The 26,691-nt window shown below is 34.8% G+C and overlaps 1 protein-coding gene across 1 annotated transcript in view; it reads right to left on the reverse strand.

The window, feature by feature from the left end:
- Positions 1-5,771: 5,771 nt before the first annotated feature.
- MFSD14B (major facilitator superfamily domain containing 14B) overlaps positions 5,772-26,691 on the reverse strand; it is a 36,459-nt gene continuing 15,539 nt past the window's right edge. Inside the window, exons 2-12 of the mRNA XM_082782609.1 lie at positions 24,942-25,037; positions 21,485-21,547; positions 18,961-19,088; positions 17,977-18,091; positions 15,995-16,213; positions 14,428-14,541; positions 13,798-13,869; positions 11,635-11,747; positions 9,696-9,793; positions 7,687-7,844; positions 5,772-7,395 (exon numbers count right to left, since the gene is read on the reverse strand). Coding sequence (XP_082638735.1) covers positions 7,192-7,395; positions 7,687-7,844; positions 9,696-9,793; positions 11,635-11,747; positions 13,798-13,869; positions 14,428-14,541; positions 15,995-16,213; positions 17,977-18,091; positions 18,961-19,088; positions 21,485-21,547; positions 24,942-25,037 — 1,380 coding nt within the window. The 3' untranslated portion in view covers positions 5,772-7,191. The remainder of the gene's footprint in view (positions 7,396-7,686; positions 7,845-9,695; positions 9,794-11,634; positions 11,748-13,797; positions 13,870-14,427; positions 14,542-15,994; positions 16,214-17,976; positions 18,092-18,960; positions 19,089-21,484; positions 21,548-24,941; positions 25,038-26,691) is intronic.

A 26,691-nucleotide genomic window follows, 5' to 3' on the forward strand; every position in this document is an offset into this window, starting at 1 on the left:
TACACTCACCCTACACTTTAGGTGGGTCAGAATTTCTGGTAATGGTGCAAGAAATATAATAACACAAGTGGAAAATCTTAAGTTGAGTTTGCAGTCTTTGTAATAAAGGAAAAAGAAACATCTTATTTAAAAAATAAAAATACTGATTTTGTAGTCTATTTTACAAATATATCCTTTTTCAGCACTAAATAAAAGCAAAGAAAATCTGAGATCTTTGCCCTGGGCTTCTTCCACCAAGGTAGAGGTAAGCTTTTACCTTTGTGTATTTCCTAATGAAATAGAAGACCAAGGCCTTAACCACCTTCTTGAGCTGCCTGTGCCATACTTTTTAATATTATTGCTACATTGTAACTTGATGTTTTTTACCCAGTCTAGATGGAAGAAATAGGGCAAATGAGTTGTTTTTACTGCCTTCAGTTATTGCCTAGAGTTGTTTTTCCTTTTGACAGACGCTGTGATGACAAAGTGGCACCAGCCCACTCTTGTTGAGACAGTACCCTAGGAAAATATTTTGCTCATAATATGCTGCCTGACAGTCTGCCCTTTATCACATTTTTCTTTTCTTTCATTTTTTTCACCTCCAGGAAAGGTAGGTGTGTTGCTGCTACTGAATTTCATGTATGGATAAATAATTTTCAGAATTATTCTGAAACCCTAAAAATCAGTCTTCTATTTATCTTGCCACATCTTCTGTTTTTATATGATTTGTATTAAAATAATTAAATAAAATGGTTTGATTGTGATTATCTAGTTCCATAACTATTAGAAGCTTTCAGCATTCCATATTTTGCAAAATATTTTCTACAATATACCTTCACATCTGAAAAATGAAAGCTAACTCATTGGTAGGGAAAACTTTCTTATTGTTGAAAAAGGGAAACACATTTTCTAAACACATTAAATCCTTAACCACTCAAGCTCAGATCTTAAATTAGCAGTCCTGAAAACAGCTTTTGCCTCTTAAGGACCACCCAGGTCCTTAAGGCTTGCAACCTATTTCAGAGGTCAAAATGTGTTCCTGACAAGGATCTGTAGAACACTTTATACAACATTGTCTAGTGAATATTTATATTCCTCATGCTCTTTTTTGGTTTTATTTTTCTGTGTTAGAAAAAACAATATGTAAATGGGTGTACAAAGTGTTCTGTTAGAACTCAAAAGTTTAAAACTTGCTAGGATCACTGTTTGCGCTGAATTAAAACCTCCCAGTGCATTTAAGCATGAGCAAACAGCAAAGGTTGGAAGCCCAGCTGGGCAAGCCTACAGAAGCTTAATGCTGCAATTATGTATAAACTAGTTACAGATGCAGCCCATGATTACAAAATACACTTCAGTGCTTATGTAAGCATAAAAAAGATGGTCTCAAAAAATTGGAGTTTTAAGCAACATGCAAGGATGCTTATAATTGTATGTTTCATTTGTATGTTTCATCTCAGTATTTAACACTCCAATCTGTTACTAGAAGATTCAGTCATGTTTATTTTCCTTCCCTATTTTTCCACAGAGGTGTTTGAGTCATTGCTCTGAGAAAAGGCATAGGGTTGAAAAAAGTTGCAGCTGCATGCCCTAGAGCAGACACTTCCACATATGATTAAGGTTCTTTAGCAACAAAGAATTCATCACTTCCAAAAAATGCAATATGTTTCTTCAGAGCTTAAAAATGTGCTTATATATTTTAAGCATAACTTAAGATCAAAACTGGATAGAGAAGAGAAAGAAAAATAGTTACTCTTAAAAAGATATTCTGGAGAAAACAATGCTATTACAGCTAGGTCTCAAGAGTATCAACATTTTCCATACATGCAGGAGAATCATCATTGATGATCATGTTTCTTGCCCATTGCTCTGTCAGTTTTTGTTGCATCATATCTAAAAAATGTCCTTCTGAGCAAATTTTTGCTTTCAGAGTAGAGCTAAAAGCACACTTTCCATTGAAGTTTGTTTCTTACATGATTATATTGATACTTAAGCATTACAACTTACTGTAATTACAATTTATTACAGCAAGGGACACTTGAGGTACAAACAACTTCCTGAAATTTATAAGCCTTAATTCTCATTTGTATATGCAATCATAAGTGTCCATTGTTTGCTGCCAACAGAACCAAGTATTATAAAAAATATCCTGGAATGAAAATAGTTAGGACTTAATTTAGTTGATTGAATTTACATTACCTGGTTCTATAATCCTCAAGGATTCAGCAAGTGGTCCAGCACCTTCTTTCAATTCAAGGAGGTATTTTAATGTTCCTGCTTTTAGGAACTAATGCTGCATATGCAATACATAAGGTAAAGTTACCTTTATACCAACACAACATATATGACAATCTGTAAGGGCCAGGGAGTAAGAATCTCAGACCTAAAATTGTAGTTTGAACCCAGCCCATCTTCCTTCCCCTTACTGCAAAGTGTATTATTTTGTAGAGCAGAGCAAGACTACGCCTTTGCACCATGAGAGAAGACTTACTTTTTTTCTGCTACACTTCTTCAAGAGAAGTTGTCCAGAACACAGAAGCTTGGTATCATATATTTCTTTAAATACATGAGATTCAAGCCTTTGTTTATACTCAGCAATCTTCTCACCACAGACCTCCCAAGACACAATACATTCTACTGAAGATAATAGGGGTGATGGGGGGCGGAGAGCGAGGTGTACAAGCAGAAAAGAGCAGCTGTCCTAAAGCACACCTATTCCTTCCCTGACAAAGTGAGGTATTTGCTGTTATTGCACACTGCTACACTACAAAAATGCATGCTCTAAAACAGTGGTCTCCAAAGTGGGGAGCACACAGTCCCACAGGGTGTTCAAGAGAACCCACTGTCATGCAGGAAGAAAAAAAAAAAAAAAAAAAAAAAAAAAAAAGGCAGGAAATGAAGCTTTATTAACATTTAATACATATATTGACAATGGCACCATTGCTTGGTCTTTATACCAGTCACATATTATACGGTATCCCATGGGAAGAGTGGGTGCTTCACAGTATGGAGCAGCTGACAGGGGCATCCTCATTCACTCATTTTCAGGATATTGAGACATACTGCAGTTCGCATATGCCTAATTAAGTGGCTCTATGGACTGTATTTTCTCATTTTAAAGTAACTCTTACAAATAGCTTAAAATGATTCCTTCAAAGGAACTATAGATTGAAGAATCTAGATTGTACTAATACAAGCAGGAGTAAACAAAATTGCAGAGCTGATTCTTTTACTCCTAGCAAAACCTCTTTGTTATTACCTTGTAATGTGGCTGACAATGACAACTTAATCAGATTCAACAACTGCTAGACAAAATAGAACTCAAATCATCCAGACTACTTGAAATACAGATTTACATCCACTCATGTTAACGATGATCCTAAGTTTATGTTGTGCCTTGAGATATTAGCTAATGGAAGTATGAAACCATCAGGATTAGCAATACAATTAAAACAAAAAATCCAGAGCATGAAGACAACCTACTTCCCCCTCTCCCCAAGCCACCCAATGATGTTGGAAGTCATGCAATATTCAGTTCAGTACTTTAAAAAGTTCATTAAACATAATGATTAATTTATGATACTTCAGAAGAGGCTTCCAATGTAGAATACAAAAAGCCACATACCACTAGGAACATCATTTGTTCTTCATGCTTGGGTTAAAATGGCTGAAATATTGCCCATAAAACAATATGGGACAAAATAAAACACATCCCTTTTCAGAAAATACTGTTGGAAAATACACAGAAAATACTGCTGAGAATTTAAAGAAATACGTATTAGAACAAATCATGCAGTATGAAAGGTTTGCTATGAAAGAACAGGTCTCAGCTTATGGTATTTGCTGGATTGCTTAAATGATGCAATGCATGAACTACTGCTTGCTAGTGAGCCAGTAAAGGGAAGATGTACTGGAGAAGATGCATTCTAAACAGCTTCATTTTATAGAGGGAAAAAAAAAAAAAAAAAAAGTTTACAGTGAAATCCCTTCTCTACATCATTCACAGGCAAGAAAGGCAAGAAACTGCAGCAAATAGTCTGAACTGGAACCGCACAAATTGCTACCAGATGTCGTCAATGTTGTTAATTTTATAAAAACAAAGCCTTTAAATACTAGAATAGTTATAATACTTCAGAGCAAGAGAGGCACAGTACTTGAAACAGCTGCCAAACTGAAGGATGAGTACGCATCTTCACAAGACGACAAGCAAGCATTCCAAATTTGCTGACCTTTTCAGTGATGGCAAATGCTTGTCAGGACTATGGTACCTAGCAGATACTTTAAAACATAAACAGACCATACAAACAAAAAAACCCTGTTCCTTCAAGATTAAGTTTTAGCAATAAATACTTTTTTTTTTTTTTAATAAAATAAAACAGTTTTATTGCAAGAGCTTTTAGAAAACATTTGGAAATGCTTAGAGCATCACTTGACTTTGCTGCCAAAACCTGTGCAAGTACCAACTATAAAAACTCTCATATCTGTACAATTGAACTTAGAAAGAATTTTTCTAACCTGGTTAAAAATCTTCCAAATGAAGAAACTGAATTGGGCTTTGAACCCGTTTGTTAAAAACACAAATCCAACACCTTCGTTAGCTTGCAAGAACAAATGACTGACACCTGGAAAGACAAACTTACTAGCAGAATTTTAACTAAAAAAATCGACATAATTGGTAGATGGGATTTAAAAAACAGTATTGATGTAGTAAGAGCACCCAGAAATGCAATTTTTCCATTTGTTTCTACATACTTTTTTGAGGTATCTTTTTCAGCAATGACAGCCATTAAAACCAAGTACTGAAAATCAACATTAAAACAAGATTTTCAAAATTTATGAACCATATTCTGTCACATTACTCACCAGTGAGTAACGGTCTCTAGTGAGACCAAAGAGGTTTTTGAACTATTAAAACACTTTTAAATTGTTTGTTTCATCTGTATCTCATCCTTCTTTCATTTCCATTTTTAGGTTTTAGGATGTATATTAGCACAGCAGTACCAGGTATAATAGTTTGTTATTATGAAAGAAATTAAGAAGTAACAAGAATTTTCTTGTTTTAAAAAAAAAAGATTTATTTTTTTTTAATGTCCTGAAAATTCTTTTCCCTAGGTTTATAAAACATTTGTAATGTAATGTTAAACAAATATATGCTCTAAGTGTGCATACTCAGAAAAAAAAAAAAAAATGTTGACTGATATAGATACATAATCAAAAGTCAAGACGACTGTTCTAAAAAACCACAGCATGTGGAAAATGCATTTGCATTAGCCAGTCAATCTATCTAAAGCTGTTCTATATTAACAATAAGTTGTTCTTTAAAAATTCAAAGGTGATCCATTCCTGGAATAATATTAGTAATAAATTTGACAACCACTTTTAATATTAACATACCATATTATCTGTTCAGTCACTTGTCAGGTTTAAGACATTCTACACTGGAGCACAGCAAAACTTACTAGACTGCAGTCTGGTATGCAGCAAAACTGAAATACCCAGCATAAAAGCTTAGGCTTGAATTCCAAATAATTCAAAACAAAAAATACCTAAGCCTCATCAGAAAAAACATCTGAAGTCTGTAGTACTATTCAGATCAGAAGTGCCTTTTTTACTTTTTATTTCTAAGCTTACTTCCTTTCCACTCTTCCCACTTCTCTACCCCAGTGGACACCATGTGGACTTTTGAGCAAATTATGCATTGCACCACGCTTGATGACAGATTCAGTGCCACAACACTGGGATCAAACCATGTCCATTCTGAAGCAAGGAAGACACAATAGTGAAACCAGAAGTACATACACAGACAAAATCTAGAAAGCCCAAGATTTATTATGCATTAGGAAGCTTATTAACTTAAAAACCAAACCATATAGTACAAAAGGTTTGATATCATTGCTTAACATGGAACAAGTTTCAAAATATATATTTTTAAAATTTGTTCAGTCAATACACAATCCTTTTAAAAAACTGTATATCTGTCAGTATCATCATTACATTTATAATACATGATTTACACAGCACCCATCTGGAAAAATTAGAACTCCTTACAAATATCTACATATATTGCATACATATAAAACATTCATAGGAGTATTTCAATAAAGTTGGGTTTAATGGTCCATTTACACTGCAGCAAAATACATATATAAATCTGTATATTTTTCATAAAATGTCTCTAAAAATTAGTATATTTGTAGCCATAACTCCTTTAAAGCTTCTTTTAAAAAGGAAAATTTGATATGAATATATCCATAAGATTCAGCAGGTAAGACAGTGATATAAAGGCTAAATATGATTAATAACTAAACACTAAATAGCAGTTAAGGCAGGGGTGAAAAGAATTAATAGGAAAGATTATTTCATATGGCAGATAAAGTGACAAAATGCAATAAATATACATACTTATTGTTGTAAACTACTCTCACACCCACTGCTTTTCCTGCTTCTGAAGTCAGGAGTGTACACACTTCTGATGCTGCTCATTTTATAAGCAATATTCTATTTATTTATTTTAAAATCGGCAAAACATTAATGCAACCAGTGCTTTCAGATGCCACCTGGATTTGCTTCAACTGTGCAGAACTGATTTCTCTGGAGAGTGGGTTTAAGACTTCAATATGACCTTAATTTATGGGTAGCGACTGCCACATGTGATCATGCACCCTCAGAAGTCATCTCAGTTTTATCAGTGCATTCTGGTAACTACTGGATTTCTTGTTACTAAAAAATGTTTGAGAATGTCTTTGAGAAATAAAGACCTTTTCTGATAGACAGTATTTCAGAAATCAGAAATATATAGATCAGTCCCTCTCATACAATAAGGACTAGATGGGCCATACGTGCAGACAAAAGGCAAAAAAAATGCAAAACAACCTCGGCAGTGATGGCAGAAACTGTTCTGCCTCAAGTCTGATCATTTTGCATATGACTTTGGGAACTAAACATTCAATCTTTGAAAAATATTCACATTTTTGCCCAATATAAGGATTTGACATAGCACTTGCAGTCACACTGAATACAATCACACATAGCTGTGACCTCATAAACTAAACAAGCCCTCTGGCAAGTGTGGTATCAACCCGAAGTACCATAATAATGTGGTCTTCCCTTCCACATGGCTACATTCCTTTTGGAGGTCCACACACATCCTACCAAGCTTGCCAATCTACAATTCAGTGCATTAATTTGTTCCATAGTCTCCTCAGAAGTCAGCCTTCATACACTGCTATCTTGCAGCAATGGTTCAATGTCCTCTTCACTACTTCGGTCTAGGTTGTTGCTCAGAGCACTGCTGATGCTGTTGCTGTGTTTTCTGTTGCTGCTGGCTTTGCTGTGTTCAGGAATAAATACGGCGACTAGAAAAGCTAGAAGAACAATACATGCTCCTACCAGGAATGGTGGACCAGGAATGACTGCTCTCTGCAGGGAAATAAGCACAACAAAGAATTAATGAAGTTTAAAGTACACTGACTTCTGTCTTAAGAACGATACCATTAAGACTAGAGATACTAAGAGACATTTACACTGACTATAAACTGTATGCAAACCAGTTCATATGTGCTCTGCAATATGACTTTTGTGCATCTACAACTCCTCACCTGATCTGCACACTGATCAGAAAACCAGAAACATGCACAAAACAATTGACACGTGGCAGACTTTTACCTCACAAAATTTTATACTGCAAACTTCACATAATTTTAAACTTACTTCTTCCCTGGGATCTACCATTGTGTTTTTTTCAGAAGTCTGATCCGGTGATAATTCATTGAGCTCCACATGAAAGAGAAAGAAAATAAAGCCATACAGTGCTGGTCCCAGGCCATTGCACAGACCTCTTATTCCAGTTATTATTCCTTGGACAACACCTAATGAAGAAAAAAAATATATTTTTGTTGTTGTTTGTACAATCAAGAATGTAATACTTAAAGCAAACAGCTCGAAGTGTATTCTTATGGCTGTTTCAAAATAGCACATCCTACAATTATTTCTACATGCTAACTTCTTAAATACTTTGAAAATAATTTTCTGGATTAAAGTATAATCTGTACGACCATAGCTACATGTATGTTATTATACCTGAATTCCACTGGAATCCATTTGAGTTCTCAATTTATGTGTAAGTCTAATTTTCTGCACTGCAGTTATTCTACCCTCATCCAATGAAGTTGGCAAAGGTTAAGCATGGTACTTGCCCAGTTTATTTTCAAGTGAAACTTAAAGTAATTTATCTACATATTAAGGAATGTTATTATCAAAATATGCACAAACTGTAATAAATAGCTTCCCTTCTTCAGTCGAAAACCAGGATTTCAGTACCAGGTGTGGTACTGAAATTACTTGTGGTGGTAAATTCAACAGTACTACAATAAATTCATGATGCTATATTGCTTGCAATTTTAGCCTGAAGTATTTTGAAATGCTGATTAGAAAGCTTCATTAATCAAACTTCTATGGTTATATTTTTGTTCCAAGTTCAAAAAGTGATAGAGATGACAGCGTAAAAGGTGCAGTATTTTGACAGTACTAAAGACTAATATGCTACATGGCAGTATTTTTATGATGTTAGCTGTCTGCATAATGCTCTCCTTGCGGCAGTAACTTGCAGAACCACAGGAAAGCAAATAGGCCAAAAAGAAAGTTAAGTTCTTTCATCATAGGTTGACAAGTTGAAAAATCTTTGTTGCCACTAGGTGGCAAAACTTCACTCTGGACAGAATTATATGATCAAGCTATTAGCAGTAGTTTCTTCAATGTAAAATGAAAGATCAACATCTTTTAATTAAACTATTCATTTCACAACTTCAGTAGAAAACTGGTCTTCTAAACCTTTTAAATGTCTTTGTTAGAAACAAAAATTAGAGCAGAGGAGGGGGCAGAATGATCAAAAAGACACATAAAATACTGCCTTACACGCCCTTCAAATCGTAGAAATCTACCTCGTAGCACAGTACCTCCTTAGTGCTTCCTGTATTAACTGTCCTTATCTAATTTTAAGTTGTACAGTGTTAAAGCAAGACTTATACTTATGATTTATACGTACGGAATTATTTAAAAGAGAACACTAAATTCAATTACTATGTGGCAGCATTATTCAATTCACTTAAGAGGATTCTTTCTGATTTTTATTCCCGTCAATCACAGTCACGTATCATACCTTCCTCATGCTTCTGTTTTCTCAGATTATTTAATTAAGTGCCCTTTTCTATTCTGTGAAAATCTGAGTGTTATAGAATAAAAGGCAAACTCTTCCACGCAGAATAGAGCATTTTCTTGCATAGGTTTATTCTAATTTGGTTTTAATATATGTTTTTAGTTTCTGTTAAAAACATAGTACTATTAAATTAGTATTCACTATCTGAAGTACTGACTAGTATCACTATCTGAGTATTCATTAGTACTATCACTATCTGAAGGTTACTTTAGAAAAAAAAAGAAGGGAAAAACATGGAAGTTATTTTTTGTTGTTGCTTTTGCGGTAATTTTAGAGGAAGCTAGAAGAGGACTAACTGGTTAGACACAAACTATGTATTTTGCTCTGCAAATTTGATAAATGCATGCACCTGCTTCCTCTCTACATGGGTTTGTAGTCTTCTACAGCTGCTACCAGCAAAACTCATTACTCACCAACATATTTAAAAAGTACACCTAGGTGAATATTCTGCTTTCTGAACAGGAACATCATTCAAAATACTCAAACAAATTCATTCAGTGCTCACCTTGTTGATCTGACTCTGCATTTCGTGAAACCAGAGCACTAATTGCTGGGAATGTAATGCTTGACATGGCTGCTACAGCTCCGGCTGCCCACATCATCCTGTGTTAAGTACACAATCTGAATTAAAAGTGAGAATACCCATGTAATTACTTCCCTGTCACTTTTCTTCCCTCCCTGCTACATCCACGCTGCAAGAAGGGCCACAAGTGCATGCACGTTTAAGGCTTAATGCATTTTCAAAAATGCTCTTATTATAATACCTAAAGAGTAGTAATTATCCGGTCAGGGCCTTCTGCTTGTTCCCCTCCCATAAATTACTCTGAGCTTGTAGAAATAAAAGTGCATTTAAATCTATGCTAGCTATTACAATGGAGATAAAGGGAGTACAAATGAAACGCTCTACTGCCTTCTTGTCTCCAAAGGCTGTACAAAGATTTTCATTGAGTTTTCCAGTGAAACAGTGTAACTTGTGGCATTGGGTTTAAACAGCAAGGTTTTGGTAGCAGAGGGGCTGCACATGTGGCCTTGTGAGAAGAGACTAAGAGCTGAGCCACATTAGGTAAGAGCCAGCCAGCTCCAAAAGGCTCCTGCTGCTGCCCAAAGCTGAGCCCATAACCAAACCTGGTTGTGTCTCTATGACAGCATATTTAAGAAAGGGAAAAAAAAAAAAAAAAGAAAAAGAAAAAAAAAAAACAGTTATGTTGCAGCAGCTGTGAAAAAGGAGTGAGAAAATGGGAGAGAAACTGCCCTGCAGACCCTCCCCAGGTCTCCTTGCAGGATGGCAGGATGTTCTCCAGGCTCCAGAGCAGAAGTTCCTCTGTGGCAAGGCCCATGGTAGAGCAGGCTGTACCCCTGCAATATATGGGTGCCACAGTGGAGCCAATCTCCACAGAGAAGGCCACAACAGAGTAAATCTGACCTGTCAGAAGCTGAAGCCCATAGACAGCCCATGCAAGAACTGATTCCTAGCCAGGACTGCATCTCTTGGGAGGGACCCCATGCTGGAGCTGGGGAAGAGCATGAGTGGCAGAGACAAAGTATTATAGACTGACTGCAGTGCCCATTCCCCTGTGCTGCTTAGTGGGGAGGAAATAGAAGAAGGTGCATGGTTTCGGGGGTGGGGAGGGGTGGGAGGAAAAGATGGGGAAAATGTGTTTTTAGTTTGCAATGTTCTAATCTGTTACTGACAATAAATTACATTAATCTTCCCTGTGCTGAGTACATTTTGCCCATGATACTAACTGGTAAGTGATCTCCCTCTCTTTATCTCACCCAGGAGCTTCTTCACTGCATTTTTCCCTTATTCTACAGGAGAGGAGAAATGAAATAGCACCATGGTGGTGTTTAGCTACCTACTGTTATTACACAGTATACACCACTCGCATAATAACTCTCTAGGAAGTGCTCTGATACATTTCATGGCTCTATTAGCAGGACAAACTTCCTAAGGAAAGAGCTGTTGCAGCTCATCATTTCAATTCGCATTACTTACAAACAGTTTCTCTAATAAAAGCAGCTCTAGATAGTTTCTGTGACCATAAACAGTTACAGCAGAAGAACAAAAGAGTAGAAAAAGGTAGAGGCCCAGAAACTGTTTGACAAAATGAATCTATAGAAATTAGTGGAAAGAACATACTACTTATTAGTTTGTGAGTTTAAGAAGTTTCACCCATTTGTGGACATAAAACTCATGGTAAAAGATTACAAAGATTAATTTCTCAAAAGGGCTGTTACTCTCCAATGTACAGTACACACATGGAAAACTCTATCATTACTATACATGCAAAATACAAACTGAACTTTGGCAGTGCAATGCAAATAATCATGTTTAATTCAGAAAACATTTAAATATCCGTTACAACAGAATTAACTGCAAGGATTTCTTGGAGAGATACTCTTAGTTCTGTATCAGAGATGCACATATGAAAACACACACTTACCAAGACTGAGATCCAAAACCATACCAAGCCAACTGAAGAATTTGAAAGGCAAGACCCAGGAGAACCGTATTTTTGTTCCCTATTGACCTCATCAAGATACTGAGAAACACGGTCTGCAAGAGAAATTATTCATCCAGAAGTTTAAAAAAAGTCTGATCGCTAAAATGACCTTCCAGCTGCTGAGTTCATACTATTCGTGCACGTACTTTCCATTTATGCAAGTCTAAAATGCAGACTACCTTAATATCAAAAGTTGATACTACTCTTCTTAACTATTACTATGTTTCTACTTCAGAACATCCGGAAGTGTATGTTTTGCCTTGTCTACATACATAGAAACAGACACTGAAATGTTACTATAAACAGGCTTCTGTTTCTACTCCTAAAATACTGTTTCCTTACAGGCTAGAGAGTTCCACAGAAAAATACTGGTGCCAAGTTAAGATACAGGATGAATTTACCAAGATCAACAAATTCTCAAGAATAAAAGACTGTTGGCTGAGGGAAAAAAAAAAAAAAAAAAAAAAAAAAAAAAAAGTCTTTAAGTGAACTTTAGGTGAATTACTACCTGGCTTTACAGTCAAAACTAATATGTAAATCCTGTTGATCTTCTGAGTTCACTACATGCACTAAAATTTGGCCAAGCCCTTTTACTACATTTAATTTCATATTCTGCTTACTCTTTACACCACTTCTTTTCTATTTGCACATAGAAACTAATTCTAAAAGTGGACCACTGTTTTTCATGTTTGAAGAGGCATTACTGCTAAGGGTGAAGGAGAGCCAAGTTCATATACAACAGCAATAGACCCATGGCAAGAGGATGACAGTTCTCAGAATGGCAAAATCCATATGGACAGCCTCACTCAGTTAAAAGTGCACTTTTCTTTAACATGAGAAATTCAGCAATGCATCAGTAAAAAGCCACAAAACAGGAACCAGAAGGATTACAGAGCACAGCATGCTTCCTCTTTCATACACATCTTACTGACACTAGTTTTCTTATGTGTCCCCATTCTTAGATGCAAATACTTTGAAAGTTAAATAACAAGAATATGATAGTTCCATGGCTATGTTATTAGTTCTTTCTTAGGACAACCAGCATTCCATTTCAAATCAGTATTTATGAAGCAAAGCTTATTTCAATAACCTGCATTCTTGAAAGAGTTAAAAAAAAAAAAAAAAAAAAAAAAAGAACAGTGGAATTTCCTCCTTCTAATATTGAAAATTATGAAGCCAAATGGCAGCCATTTTTAGCAAAATACTAAAGTATACTAAAGTATTAGTAAAGTTTTAGTAAAAATGCTGGTCTGAATAAAGTATGATTAGCAAATGTGAGTGCACATAAAAGCATCAAAACACAGCAAGGGTTAAAATAATGACTTGTACTGATAATCAAGGACAACTGACATCAGTGGAACCAGTAAACACCAAGGAATGTGTTGTTTACAGCAAAATAAGAGTTCCACTCTGCAAAGGATGGTAACAAGGTTACACCATATTACATGTGCCATTCCCCTCTGTTGTCACAACAGGAAGGCAAACTATAGCCATAAAGACACACAAATGAGGAAATACACCATTGGCAACAAGATTTACATGGATAAAGGAAAGAGACAAAATATCTCACTGAAACACTTTGCTTACTATAAGGTATAAAAGACCTCCAAAAAACAGCTCACTGTTGCCAGTTAAGAGATAGAAAGAAATATACCAAAGTCTCAAAATTCCTCAACCTCCACATTGAGCCTAAATAACCATGCACACATGTCAATACACGCATGTTCTTGTATGAGTTGCATAGCATGAGCCAACTGAACAGGTACAAGTAGGATGACTTGCTTAAAACAAATACCTTATTTTCCTTTCAGAAGGTCTTGCATTAACTATTGTTAATGCAATTTCTTGCATCATTTTGATCATTTCAAGCCAGCATTTCAGTAAATTTGCTGATTCACTTTTAGTTTCATTTCCAGTATTTCTGAAGAAAGGGTATTTACAGAGATATTTACACAATCTACATGAATGTAACCTTTACTGACTGTAAAATATATTGATGTTCTAGAGTATTTAAGTATATAGACAAACTTAATAGTCAGAAGAGTGTTCCCCAGCATCACGTTTTGTACTACTCAACAAAACACTAAAAACAATAAAGCTTACCTGAGCTATTATTGACAGGATGCCTACCACTGCTATAAATGCTGCAATGCTAGCAGATCCAAAACCAATAATCTAAAGAGAAGCAGAAAATGCATAAAAGAAATGCCAAACAATCCAGAAATATCAGTAGTAAAAAAGTAACTTCTCAGAAGAAAATATTGATCCCTGCTTGTAACGTGAATTCATACAGGAAGCGTTCATTTTAAAGAATAACTGCTTGCAAAGAAATGCAAACAAGAAAAAAAAAAAAAAGGGGCCTTAGAAAAAGGAGTCAGAGAAAGTCAGAAAGTCATACATCTATAGAAAGAAGTTCTCTATGACCTCCCACAGACACAATAGTTCTTCAACAGGCAGAACCCCACCTCGAGACATGCAAAATGCTACATTCAGTGGGAACAAAGGTCTGCTTTACTTTATTAACACATGCTTAAACTATGGCTGGGACTACGCATCAGAAGTCAAGCTTCCAGTATCATTCAATTCTTGATTTAGCAAAGTATTCCACCTTTACTCCTTTAACATGTATTTTGACAAAAATCAGTTTCCTAAGGAAAGCCTTCAACAAGAAATAGGTCTTATGCAATTCCTATTTAAACATACTTAGTAAGATGTGAAGTGACTAACATTTACCTGTCGCAAATACAGAAAAAAACTAGAATACTGGCCAGCCTCAGGCAGATAGGAGAGAAACACTGTAATGCAGATCGGGAGAACAGCAGAATCTTTTCTAACCTTCCTCAGAGACTGGAAGAAAAAGCAAATAAAACAAGTATTAGAACATGAAGTGTAATGAAAGACTAACGAAAGCAGATGTCACATTCACATTTTGCAATCTATTTTTGTTCACATATACTAGTCCAAAAATCATACAAGGAAATAATTAAGCTGAAGTTTGAGCTTGAAATTGCCCCCTCTTATATAAGGTGCTTTGCACCAGAGTTTTATTCCAAAATTTCCTATCTGATTTTCGAAGCTACAGTTCCATGTCAAATTGCAAGTACTCACTGAAAACATGATATAACACTTACGGAAATGCATTGCATCTATGCATCTATTGTTCTCTTCTCCCAAGCACTAAGTGACAAAAACAAGAGGAAGCGACCTTAAGTAGTGCCAGGGGAGCTTTATAGGATATCCAGGGCTGGATATTAGGAAAAATTTCTTCACTCAAAGGGTTGTGAAGTATTGGAACAGGCTGCCCAGGGAAGTAGTTGAATCACCATCCCTGGAGGTCTTCAAAGAACTTGTAGTGCTTCATGACAGTTTAATGGTGGGCTTGGCAGTGCTAGGTTAAAGGTTGGGCTAAATGATCTAAGAGGTCTTTTCCAACCTATATGATTCAATGATTCATCTCCATAATAATCTGTTCTGAAAGATGCTAGCAAATATTACAACCTCATTACAACTGTTTCTCTTGCCAAATTATGAGAATATTTTTCCTTCTACATTTCTTACACCTGTTATGCATATGATTTATATTAAGTAACAAATACATTGTAGAAAAACTATTCTTTAACTGCATTATTTCAAGCACATCACTCATTTTTCAACATTCACAAGTTCCCAGCAAGATAATTTCATTAAGATTGTTCTCTCCTCACTTAGATATCAAGGTGACACACAATATCAGCTCAGTAAGTGTGAATAGATGAACAAGTCAGTAGAAAGACTGTATTATATGTTTTAACCCTTCGGTATATGGCTATATGAAAAAAAAAATCTTTATAAGTTTATTCTACACTAAAAAATTATAATATAACCAACACTGCAAATCAATGGTGAGGAGATATTGCAAAAACAAGCACTAAACAAACAAAAAAACAAACCTAAATAAAGCACAAAGCATAAAATGAATATGAAAAAATCTTACAGTATCAGATTTTGTGATATGTAGCTGCGTAAGAGTTTAGCATTTCTCTTGCCATAGAAAAGAGTGAGCTGGTAAGAGAGGTAACACATTTCCCTTTGAAGTTCATGTCAAACATTTTCAATTCAAGAAGCATTTAATCCACAAAGTTTAGTTTATTTGGTTGATGTTGTTTTTTTAATGTAGCTAGATCTTTTTGTGCACAAGCAGAGAACAGAGACTACCATGTTGAGACTATACATGACTAACAGTCAAGTTAACAGTAAGATTAAAGATTCCTAAAGCTTACAAAACATAATTCATTAAATTATTTATTGAAGTGCATCTTACTGCAAAAGGGTCTGCTTGTTCCCATGATATTGCAGCTCCCCATGAAGCAGGTCTCATTTTTTCTGGCAGGGATTCTGGTACAACTAGCAGGATGAAACAGATGTCTATAACAGCCACCAGTGTGGCCACTATTACAACAAGGTTATCTCCATAGCTGGCAGAGAGGTATGCTCCGATGGCAGGACTAGTTACCAAACTTGCTGCAAAGGTGGCAGATACCTACGCACAAGAACAGTTTACAAACTTGTTTAAGTAGTTATTCTGCCACTGCAGAATAATACCCAAATTTGAACCAATATCCCTCACCCCAGAGTACAGTTCTAAGAAAAAAAAAAAAAAAAAAAAAAAAAAGTGAAATTTTAAGTCAAAGATTACTATGACAGTGAATATAGGCCCTAATAAAACTTCTCCATCCTCCTCCACAGCCCACCATACAAAACATATGCATTCAAAGTCCAACTTTGACTGAAGCAAAGGAAGGGAGCTCTTACTTTGAGTTTGAATAAATGGATTTTATTTTCTAATATGAGGAATTTGATGAGCTTTCACTTAAAAGTTGTCAGCATGTTTAATGCCTGTCTAACTCAACTTGAGCCTCACCAATCTTGGTGAAAGAGATTGTAAAAAAAAGCATGTAGTGCTTTTGTTAAAAGTATGTAGGTACAACTGTACCACTGGACAGCACAGCAAACTATCATTAGTTCTAACAATAAATTCAACAGCTGTATTGCTTCAAATTACATTGTAAAGACACGCAGCTATTAACAAATCTTTCTACATTCATATACAGTGGAACACAATAAAAAAAAAACACAAGCACTGTAGTCAAATTTCACTACTAAGATCACCAGAAAAGTGTATTAAAAAGCTAGATTTTTTATTTACCACTGTTTTCCAGCCTCCAAACCAAAAACACACTGCATGTCTATTCTGTAGAATAGTTAACACCAGAAGCTACTTTAGCTTTATGCCTAGCTAAAAAAAAGTCCTAAGAAAAAGCTGTAACAAAATGACTACAAGGAGGTGTTTCCTCATGGAAACAATTGCACTTCAGTCTAATACGTTATAAAATTTCAGATTTTCTTTCTCTTTACAGGCAGGCAAATGGATGCTTCAAATACACTTATGTCCCCTTACAGATAGGAAAAAAAACAGGTGATAATGAATTCCAGAACTTTTAATCTCGTTTTGTGTTCTTCTACAAAAAATATACACCAGTTCAAAAGAACTAAATCATTTATCTTCTCAAAATTGAACCTTTTTAAGGACAAAAATAAAGGGAAACCTTATTGTACAATGTACAATACTGCCAATGTACAGTACTGCCAAGAATCAATGTATTAGTATCTGTATGGTGAAAACAGATGCACATAGGATGAAGGGATAAATGAAGTTAAAAGGCTAAGGATATCCACATACTGGACCACCAGCTGAACAAAGCCTAAATACATATATTCAGAAGAGCAAACTAACCAGGAATTATATTATTTCTGGAAAGGCTAGTGTGTACAAAGATAACTATATTCCTCTTACCTTGCGAATTAAAAAAGTCTATCAGTAAGTTACTAAATAGTCTGCATTATGAATTTTCACCCTCCCACACTATTTTGACTGTAAAAAACGCCCTTCTATATTACAAAGAAATCACATACAAGTACAAGTGGGGGAGAGATATTTTAAAACCAGCATTAAATGACTTGCACTGGCATCAGTATTTCTTATCCTGTCTGCAAAACCTAAAAGATATTTTGTTCCACAAACCCTACATGCAAATAAATGTGTTAAATTCTGAGCACAAAGCATCCTGTGAAGCAGTAAAAAAAGTCTAAATTAGATTTCCCACATTCTAACAATATGTCTTGGTACACGGTTCATTCCTTTCTCTATTAACTTTATTACTTAAAGACACTGCACCAAAACACAAACTCAATACAAAGGTTATAATATGACCTTTTTTTTTCCCCAATTTTAGTGTATCTTACCCGTCCATAGGCTGTAATTCTTTCATGTTCTTGTGTTACATCAGCTACATAGGCAAATATTACAGAAAAGGTAACAGAAAAGATTCCAGATACCGAAATCATAGCGAAGTACCACCTAATGATTTAAAAACAACAATTAGAAAGTTTAAGCTTTAGCTTTTCTCTTCAAGTGAGATTGTATCTTGTTTATGAAAAGCAATCATCCAAAACTAACTACTTAGAGCTTTACAGGAGATGAATAAAAATAGGACTGTGAAGTTTGACTTAAATATTGGAAAACAGTATTTTAATTTTTGATATCCTAATATTTACTTTACAGCAAATAAAAGAAACAGCCTTTTCCAGTCATGATACCTACACATTTCCACATTCTCAAAATTGAAGAATGCTTAAATTACGAAAAATGAATTATTTTAGAACTCAGTTTTTCAATCAGTTAAAGAACACACTACCATATGTAAAGCTTTGTACATAGCTTTGTTCAGTTTTGCTTTCAAAGTCCTTTCACTGAACTAAATTTCACAAGAAGTATAAATTAAACTGAAACCAAGTCTTTTCCCCTTGGTTACAACTTCCAAGTTTCCTAACCAAAGTTAAGGGATCTGGTTTGTGGCAATTAGAATTTACTGACCACAGAAAAGTGTAAGTTTCCCTTAGCTTTAGAAATGTTTATTACAGCATCTTGTGCATCCTTCAGGGGATTAAATACAGTTAAATTTAAAAATGAATTAAGGTTATCAAACTGTTTCAAATATTTTACTTATGCAAATACAGTAACCTAAAACACTTTCCATAAGTTCTACGTTTAAGATCCACAGTTTTAGCACCCTTTAAACAAAAACAGCTCCACAACAATGTAATTGTGTCTTCGAAGAAAACTGGCTTCACTCTTGCCTTACTGTCCTCATCCCACTTTCCCAAACTACTCCTGTGATTGAATTTCTACTATACTAAAATATCCCTCTTACTGTACGTATCACTTACCACGGACTTATTCGCATTAATGGAATTGGGGCACAGGTGAAGAAAACAGTAAGAAGAAGAAAAGACTTTCTTCCCCATGCATCTGATAGAGCACCTATTAGTGGAGCACTGAGAAAGGACAAAAAACCCTGTAATAGAAGAAAAATAATTGATGATTACATTTGCATTTCACTTTAACCAAAATATAAAAAAAATCAGCCTAATTGGCAATATGATTTGAAATTAAATACAAAAAGGCAATTGAAATTGTATACAATTTCTTCTGCGGTCTACTTTTCTGTGATTTAGATGTTTTATGTTTCAAATTCACTGAACTTAAATGGACTGGGGAAAAAAAGAGGCATAACATTTCTCATGTTCAATTTGATATATATATATAGATATATATATATTCAATATAGTGGTAACACAGATTGTAAAAGCTTCTTAAAATATCCAAAACCTACAGTGAAGTTTCACAAAGGGGACCTTCTTAGCTTCTATCACAAGACTTCTTAGTGCTAGAACACAAAATTCCCTCTAACTTGGACATGAACATCCTAAGGGAGACCTCCAGGTAATTTAACTGTTCTCTGAAACAAACCAAACTGAGCTGTGAAAATGGAGGGATGCTTATGCTTCATACAATTTATTGTGCATGGGATATTGGTACTTTGAAACAACTATGAGGCTCATTTAAGCAAGGCTGACAACCTGAGACAATGGAACACCATAATGATGGTTCAGTGATATACGACAGATTACAAATACGAGTTGTCATGGAAAAAACTAAGGATCAAATACTGGGAGTTTTAAAATCTTGAATATCTACTACATGCAACTGGAGATCAGACAATAAGCAAAATGAATATAGAAAATACTTGTATGTAACCCCATTTTCTCTATTGCATTAATCAAGAGTTACCACATTTGGACAACAAAACATTTCATAAAATCTTAGAATCGAGGCCTCAGATCTGTTTTGTATAACATAGAAGAATTATAGTAAGCAAAGCTATTTATGTATTTGACTCTGCAAAACCCCCAGAAGTGACACCTTCCTCCTAATTGATCGATCCAACTCTGCCATAAACACAAACATTATTAAATACATGGTTTTGTAAACACCTCGTTACTCTGAAAGACTATTCCAATTAACTTTATATTTAAATTCCAGAGTTTAACTAATGATGTTCCATTTCAACATGTGCACGCAGGCTACTGTTTTAAGAAAGCATTATGCCCAGTCCTCATAAACTTCTCAGATTCCAATAATTTCAGTAAGTAAATTGCTACAAAAGTTACAAAGCCAGACCATCAAAACCCAGGAAATTTAGATGTCTTGTTCAGTTAAAATTAATGTTTTTGCTCCCTGCAGATTTTGGTAAAATGCAAATATGTTTTGCCAACTAACATCCAGAACACTTTTAATGTTTCACAAACATTTTGAAGAAAATTATCAGACACTGCAGTCCAAGTTCACTCTAGTCTATCTTCCAATTTATTATACCTGTTACAGCAATACATACATTTACACCATGAGATTTATGCACTTTTCTGCTGATATGCTCTGTAATAGGAATCTTCAGCTTGCTGCTTTTAAATGATGTTCCTCATTACATTGCACTTTGTACAATGTAAGAGTTGAAAGAAAACATTAGGACTAACAAGAACTTTGCTTTGCTAAGAAGTAACTTTAATAAAGTTAAAACAAAGTTATTTTTTTCAGTGTTTCATTTTTCATTCATAATGCATGGTTTTCAGCCATTCACCACGTGAGATAGCAAGTTATTCCTAAAGATATCATGCTGTTACAATTTGTTACAGAACACAAAGCTAAATAGTTTTTATCTATCATAAATCATCTTAATGATAAGTGCTTTGAAGTCTCTTTTTAAGATGATTAGCAAAGAGTCTTTCAAGTTTTAGTTATGCCAGAGAAATTTTTACAAACTTTTTTTTGTGACAACAATCTAGCACAACCACCACTGGAATGCAATGGTCTCAGACATAAGCTATGAGCTATCCTGTATCTTTTGACCATCACAGAGCACTCAAAATTTAACTCAAGAAAGACAAGCTTGGGAGGGGGGTCGGGAGGAGGAGGTTAAGAGAAACAAAACAAAAAAATAGCTTTTATACCACATCTTAAACAAAATCTCAGTGGTTTAAGTACTTCATTATTTTTAAATCTCAATGTCATCATTGGAGCTACATTGACCTTATGCTATATGTCACCTAACATTAAGAAGCAGACATTAAAATCCTAACTGCATTCTTAGAAGGATCCTTAACAAGATTACAATACTACAACTGGTACATTCAAATAAGGCATCTAAACTTCGAGATGTATTCTACTTGTTTCAAGATATTAACATTTAGCTGTAAATCTTGAATCAAGATAAGAAAACAACTACAACAATGGAAAATCTGTTTAAGAAATAATTATATCCTCACTGTGCAAGATGTTCTTATGTAGAACGCAGGGAAGACTCATTACAATAGAGGAACATAAATATTTAAATGAGTTTTTAAACAATCCTACCTTAACACCTTGAACAAGACCATTCATTAAAAACGTATGATGGGTAAATGTTTCGTGTAAAACCTAAAGGAGAAAAATCAAACAAACAAACAAACAAAAGTATTTGAATTATGAGAGAAAGGAGAAAATTGCTTCAAGGTTTAATCTGGATTTGTAAAACAGAACAGCTACAGTGAGACTTGTTAAAAATGTATCTTACCCCAGAGCTATACTCCTACCTATCTTCATAGGAAAATATTGACAAGGTTTTCCAAGAATACACTGGCATAATTTTTTCTCTTGAAGTAGACTGTATAGGACAGCATAAATGTTTTGATTTGGGGAACTCTGCTCAGAAAAGGGGTTGACATGAGAAAAAACATCTCCATGTGGCACCCATAGAATTCTGACAGATAACTTCTTCAAAAATTTATTTCTATCATCGTTACTAATTAGAAGTAAAAATGAATTCTGACACATTCTTTCAAGTAAAACAGAGCTATTTATATAGTGCCTTCTTGGGCAATTGTGAATATTGTTTCCAAATTGCATGTACCCTTTGACTCCACCTCTCCCTGTCCCCCTGCAATTACGCATATTACCCAGTCCATGTAAAGTAATTACCACAGCCCTGAGAGTGATTTCGTGACAGAAAAAAAAAAAGAAAGGAAGAAAGCGCAGATCCCAACTTATTGTCATGAGCACAAAATGCAGATACTGAATAGTCATACAGCTAGAAACACAATGAACAAATAGATGCATATACTAGCAATAGATCTGAGTGCCTTATGCATTCTTTAACTATGGTTGTGAATTAATTTGAGGTGCATTAACGGCAGCTTCAATTCAAGGGCAAGCACATTAATCTATACTAAACAGATTTGCCATAACTATGGAAGAGTTAAAAACCCTCACATGTGCTACTGTGTGAATTTGAAAAGTTACTGCAAAAACCATAGTGCATACACACATGTACATTTCAAATTCATTTGCTGTTTTTATCTATAAATGATTTTTTTTTAATTTATAGGCCAAAGCATCAATAACTACATTTATTTACGTGTATATCAAGAAAATCACTAGCCTGAAAAAAAGCACAGTACTTTAGTGTCACTGAAAAACACCAACACAATTTTTCAAGGATAACCGACTTTCTCAACCATTGGTTTCACAGATTTAACAAAGGCAGCTGTTCCCACATTAAACAGTGGTCAGATAATTCTATTTTAATACCCCTTTTTCTTTCTGGTATCATCTTCTGTTTAGGTATTCAAAACAGATTTTTTAACCTGTTTTCCTGTTGATGTGAATGGAGAAAAAACAGTCATGGTTCAAGGTAGAGATCTAGAAAGCCACTCTAGAAAGCAGATGTCTTCTTTAAAACAAACAAACAAAAAAAAAAAACTGGGGGGAGGAGGAAGGGAAGGCCACAAGAGAGAAAAAAAAAAAAAAAAAAAAGAAAGAAGAAAAGGATAGAGTGGAAGAGGGAAAGAGAAAAAGCCAGGAAACTCACTGAATCAAATCTACTTTTCTGTAAAGTACTTCCCAGTATTTTTGCTAGGGTGTAACCACTGGTGTTATTGCTTCTAGCATTTGAAATTAAGTTATGTTATTTTATAGAAAAGAAAAATATAAACCTACAAACTTGAAGGGAGGAGTTCCTAACTCAAGTTCTACTGCTACTAATACCAATATACAAAATAAAAGATTATACTAAGGATAGTGTATGGCATTAAGAGATTAATGTGATTATGGTGATTTACTAACGTAAGACTACAAGTCCAAATACAAGAGTACTGCACATAAGCTTTGGGCATTCTGTGAGCAGAATATTCTTCACGTGTTTTATAAACAACAAAAGATCTGAACTGTTTAAGTATAGTATCATGTAACAAACAGTACAGCTTCACTGAAAAAACAGATATCAAAGTGAAATGCAATCTAAAGCACTTTTACTAAATTTAAGTAATCTCAGCTAAAGTGCAGAAATTTAATATAATAAAGTATAAGACGTCATTTTAATCTGACTACACAGTGAGAATGAGGTTGCATCCTGATTCTCCAAGTCAAAAAAAAATAAAAAATAAAAAAATAAGAGTGATCACTAGATTTGATCACCAGGCCAGATATTTCCATTTCTGCCCTTTTCTTCATTCCAGACAAAACTGCCTGAGCAAAGCCAGCAAGCTGCCCATTCAAAAGTTGGATCAAGAAGGTTCTACACGGCCTCCAGTACTATTCAACAGTACTACTGATCAGCAAGCTGAGGTAAGTTACACTCCTCTGTATCATACGTGCATAGAGTATCAAGTGAGATTCAAAATGGTTTAAATCAAATGGCAGCCTATCAGTGAGTGATATGCTGATTAAAAATAAAAAGATCAGTAAGAATACAGAACTGTGTTTTTGAACACAGAGAAAAAGTTACTATTTGTACATTACCCCTTTAAACAAGAAGTGCCGCACTAGAGCAACTTGAAGTTGAGCACTTTTGGTTAAAAAGCAATGGGGGAAAAAAAAAAAAAAAAAAAAAAAAAAGGACCACCTACTAAATTTCTCCATATTTTCATGCTGGCAAGACAGGACAGCAATTTAGTGGGACACCTGATTTAGTGGGACACCTGCTTTATGAAAATCTGTTTATATGAACATTTTTATTAATAAACTATATTTTTTAAAAATCAGTGCATTATTTCCTTTTAAAAGTGATACAGTCAATTTGGAGATTGGGGAAGTAGAAAACAGTTAATAACAAGGTCTTCAAATCCAACAAAACCCTCATGGTCATGTATTCAAATTGTTCTCTGTTATTATCTGATAAAAAAAAAAAATTGACTGTTTCTCTTAGGCAGGCCCGTTTTCAATGAATAAATAAGATCCACATCTTCAGATAAAAGGCTTCATATCCTGTTACTGCTTTGGTAAAACACTCAAATTATCCATTCAATCTAGAAAATTTACCTATTCAGCTGCATTTCAGAACAGATTGAGTATGTTTTTAAATCTACTTATTATATAAAAGCCTTTACATTTTACTCCAAGTTACTTACTGGTAAAACAACCAACCTCAGTAGAAAACAAAGATAACTATGAGATGTATAGTTTATACAATTGTTGTGACTGGCAGATCAATTGAACTATGAAGTCATTAAAAAAGCCAAAATCTCCACAGAGAGCCTTTCGTCAGTCCACTGAGTTACTCCAAAAGGAAAACAAAAGCTACTTAGTAGTACCTAGAATTACACAGATTTACACAAAGAGTGTAGTACTGTATTGTAGTAATATATTTTGACTATCTTTTAATCTTGCTGCATCTCAACTGTAGTATAACACTGTTCTATGGTGAAGAATGTTCAGACTCCTGAAATTCAGTTAACAAGGTAAGCTGGAAGTGTAAAACAAATTAAAACCATGACCCCTAGGAATTAACAAATTAACTTTTGTTATTACTTCCAAGAAGCTGATCAGTGATACTTACTGTTAACATTGGAGTTGTCAAGAGGCCCCAGGCAAAGAATTCTAGAAAGATGACCACCACAGCATGGTATACACTTGGCCGACCAATACCTTGTTGCTAGAAAAATAAAAAAAAATACAGAGTTTGTACGCATCCAGCTCATTACATGTTCAAAGATATCTTGCAAATGTATTTTGAGTATAACTAGCATTCAGGATGACCTACTACCAAACCCTTGGGAACAACAGTAAGCTGAAGAAGGGTGGAGAAAAATTATTATGAAATGACTAACGATGTCCAAGGAAGTTCAAAAAGTTTGCTCCCTCAAACTGTTGCTGACAAAAGAAAATTATTTTCCCATTCTGACATTGTCTTGAGCCGCTTTCACTTCCACTGTGCCTTTAGGACTCGTTCCTCTACACCAATATTCCCAACCCTTCTACAATAGTGCAACAAACTAACTCCCCCGATATCTACACAAGCAGCAAGCAAAGAAGGTTTACAAAGATTGCATCGCTGTTAGACCTAAAGTATGACAACATGCATAACCAGAAGAGCACCTGTTTTTGCACTTGAAACTGTCAAAGAACAGATAGCTCTTGTAGTCTATAAAACTACTTTCTGATGACAAATGATTGATTAATTTCATTCTTTGGAGTGCCTGCAGACTAGACATCCAGGAGCTGGTTAATACATAGCCCTGGGCTTAACCATCACGAGCACCTGCCATGGCTGTTTTAACAGGAAACTGTGAAGACCCCAGGACTGGATCCCCACGCAAGAATCCAGAAGCTTTTTCTTTGGACAAACTGGACAGAACCCTTGGGTGAAGCAAAATTATCAAGAATTGTTCCTGTCTTTCATTTCTATGTCCCTTGCCATAATAACTGTTCACTAAGTTTCTGGGTTCTAAAATTACTTTTTCTTTTTACCCTAACACGTGTCCTGTAATCGATTGTTTTTCAGTGCTTCCAGCCAATCCAAAGCCACAAAACTCCCTTGGGACTGGTATTTCTTAGAACAGAGCAGTACAGTGCTCTTATCTAATACTAAAATTACTGAAGAAACCCCTATTGCCAGGACAGTCTAATTGTTTGTATCTCTAATAATTTTTAAATCTATCAGATTTTATCAAGCTCTGTTGTCAAAAAGTAAAACAGATAGTATTCTTTCTACCTGGTAAGATTCAAAGCATATTTCTACACTACAGCATGTTTCATAGCTTGAAGTTTTGAAGAAAAGCATTGTCTTTTGTCTATGATATGATCATATTATTTCCTATTAGAAAGATTATACGCAGGAAGCTTATAATTTTCAAGCATTATTAACATTTCTCTGTAGATTTCCACAGTTTTCAATTTCCAAATTGCAAAGATTTCAAGGGATTAAGACAAAAAAATCTCATGTAAGAAGCCTGCAAGTACTTCTATATAAACTAATAGGATAATAATTTTAAGAATATGCTTAATTTGTGTGGTTTTTTGTTTGTTTTGTTTTGTTTTGTTTGGCCAAGAATCAGTAAGAATATCAGTAAGAATAGGGCTTGTTTAAAACAGATCACACTGAAGTCTGAAGAACCCTTTCAACAGCACTTTCCTCTGGAAAAGACAAGCACTTTTCTTCTAGATTAGGTAAGAGACTCCCCAGCCATTCCCTTGACTTTATTTTACTCCATCTCCCTGCTACAACACTAAATGTGACATTGCACCAAAAAGCTGTGGTTTGCATTCAGCAAACTGGTCCAATACAACTGTTCCAATACTTTCAATAC

The sequence above is a fragment of the Aythya marila genome, assembly GCF_965140915.1.
Source record: "Aythya marila genome assembly, chromosome: Z".
Lineage (NCBI taxonomy): Eukaryota > Metazoa > Chordata > Aves > Anseriformes > Anatidae > Aythya > Aythya marila.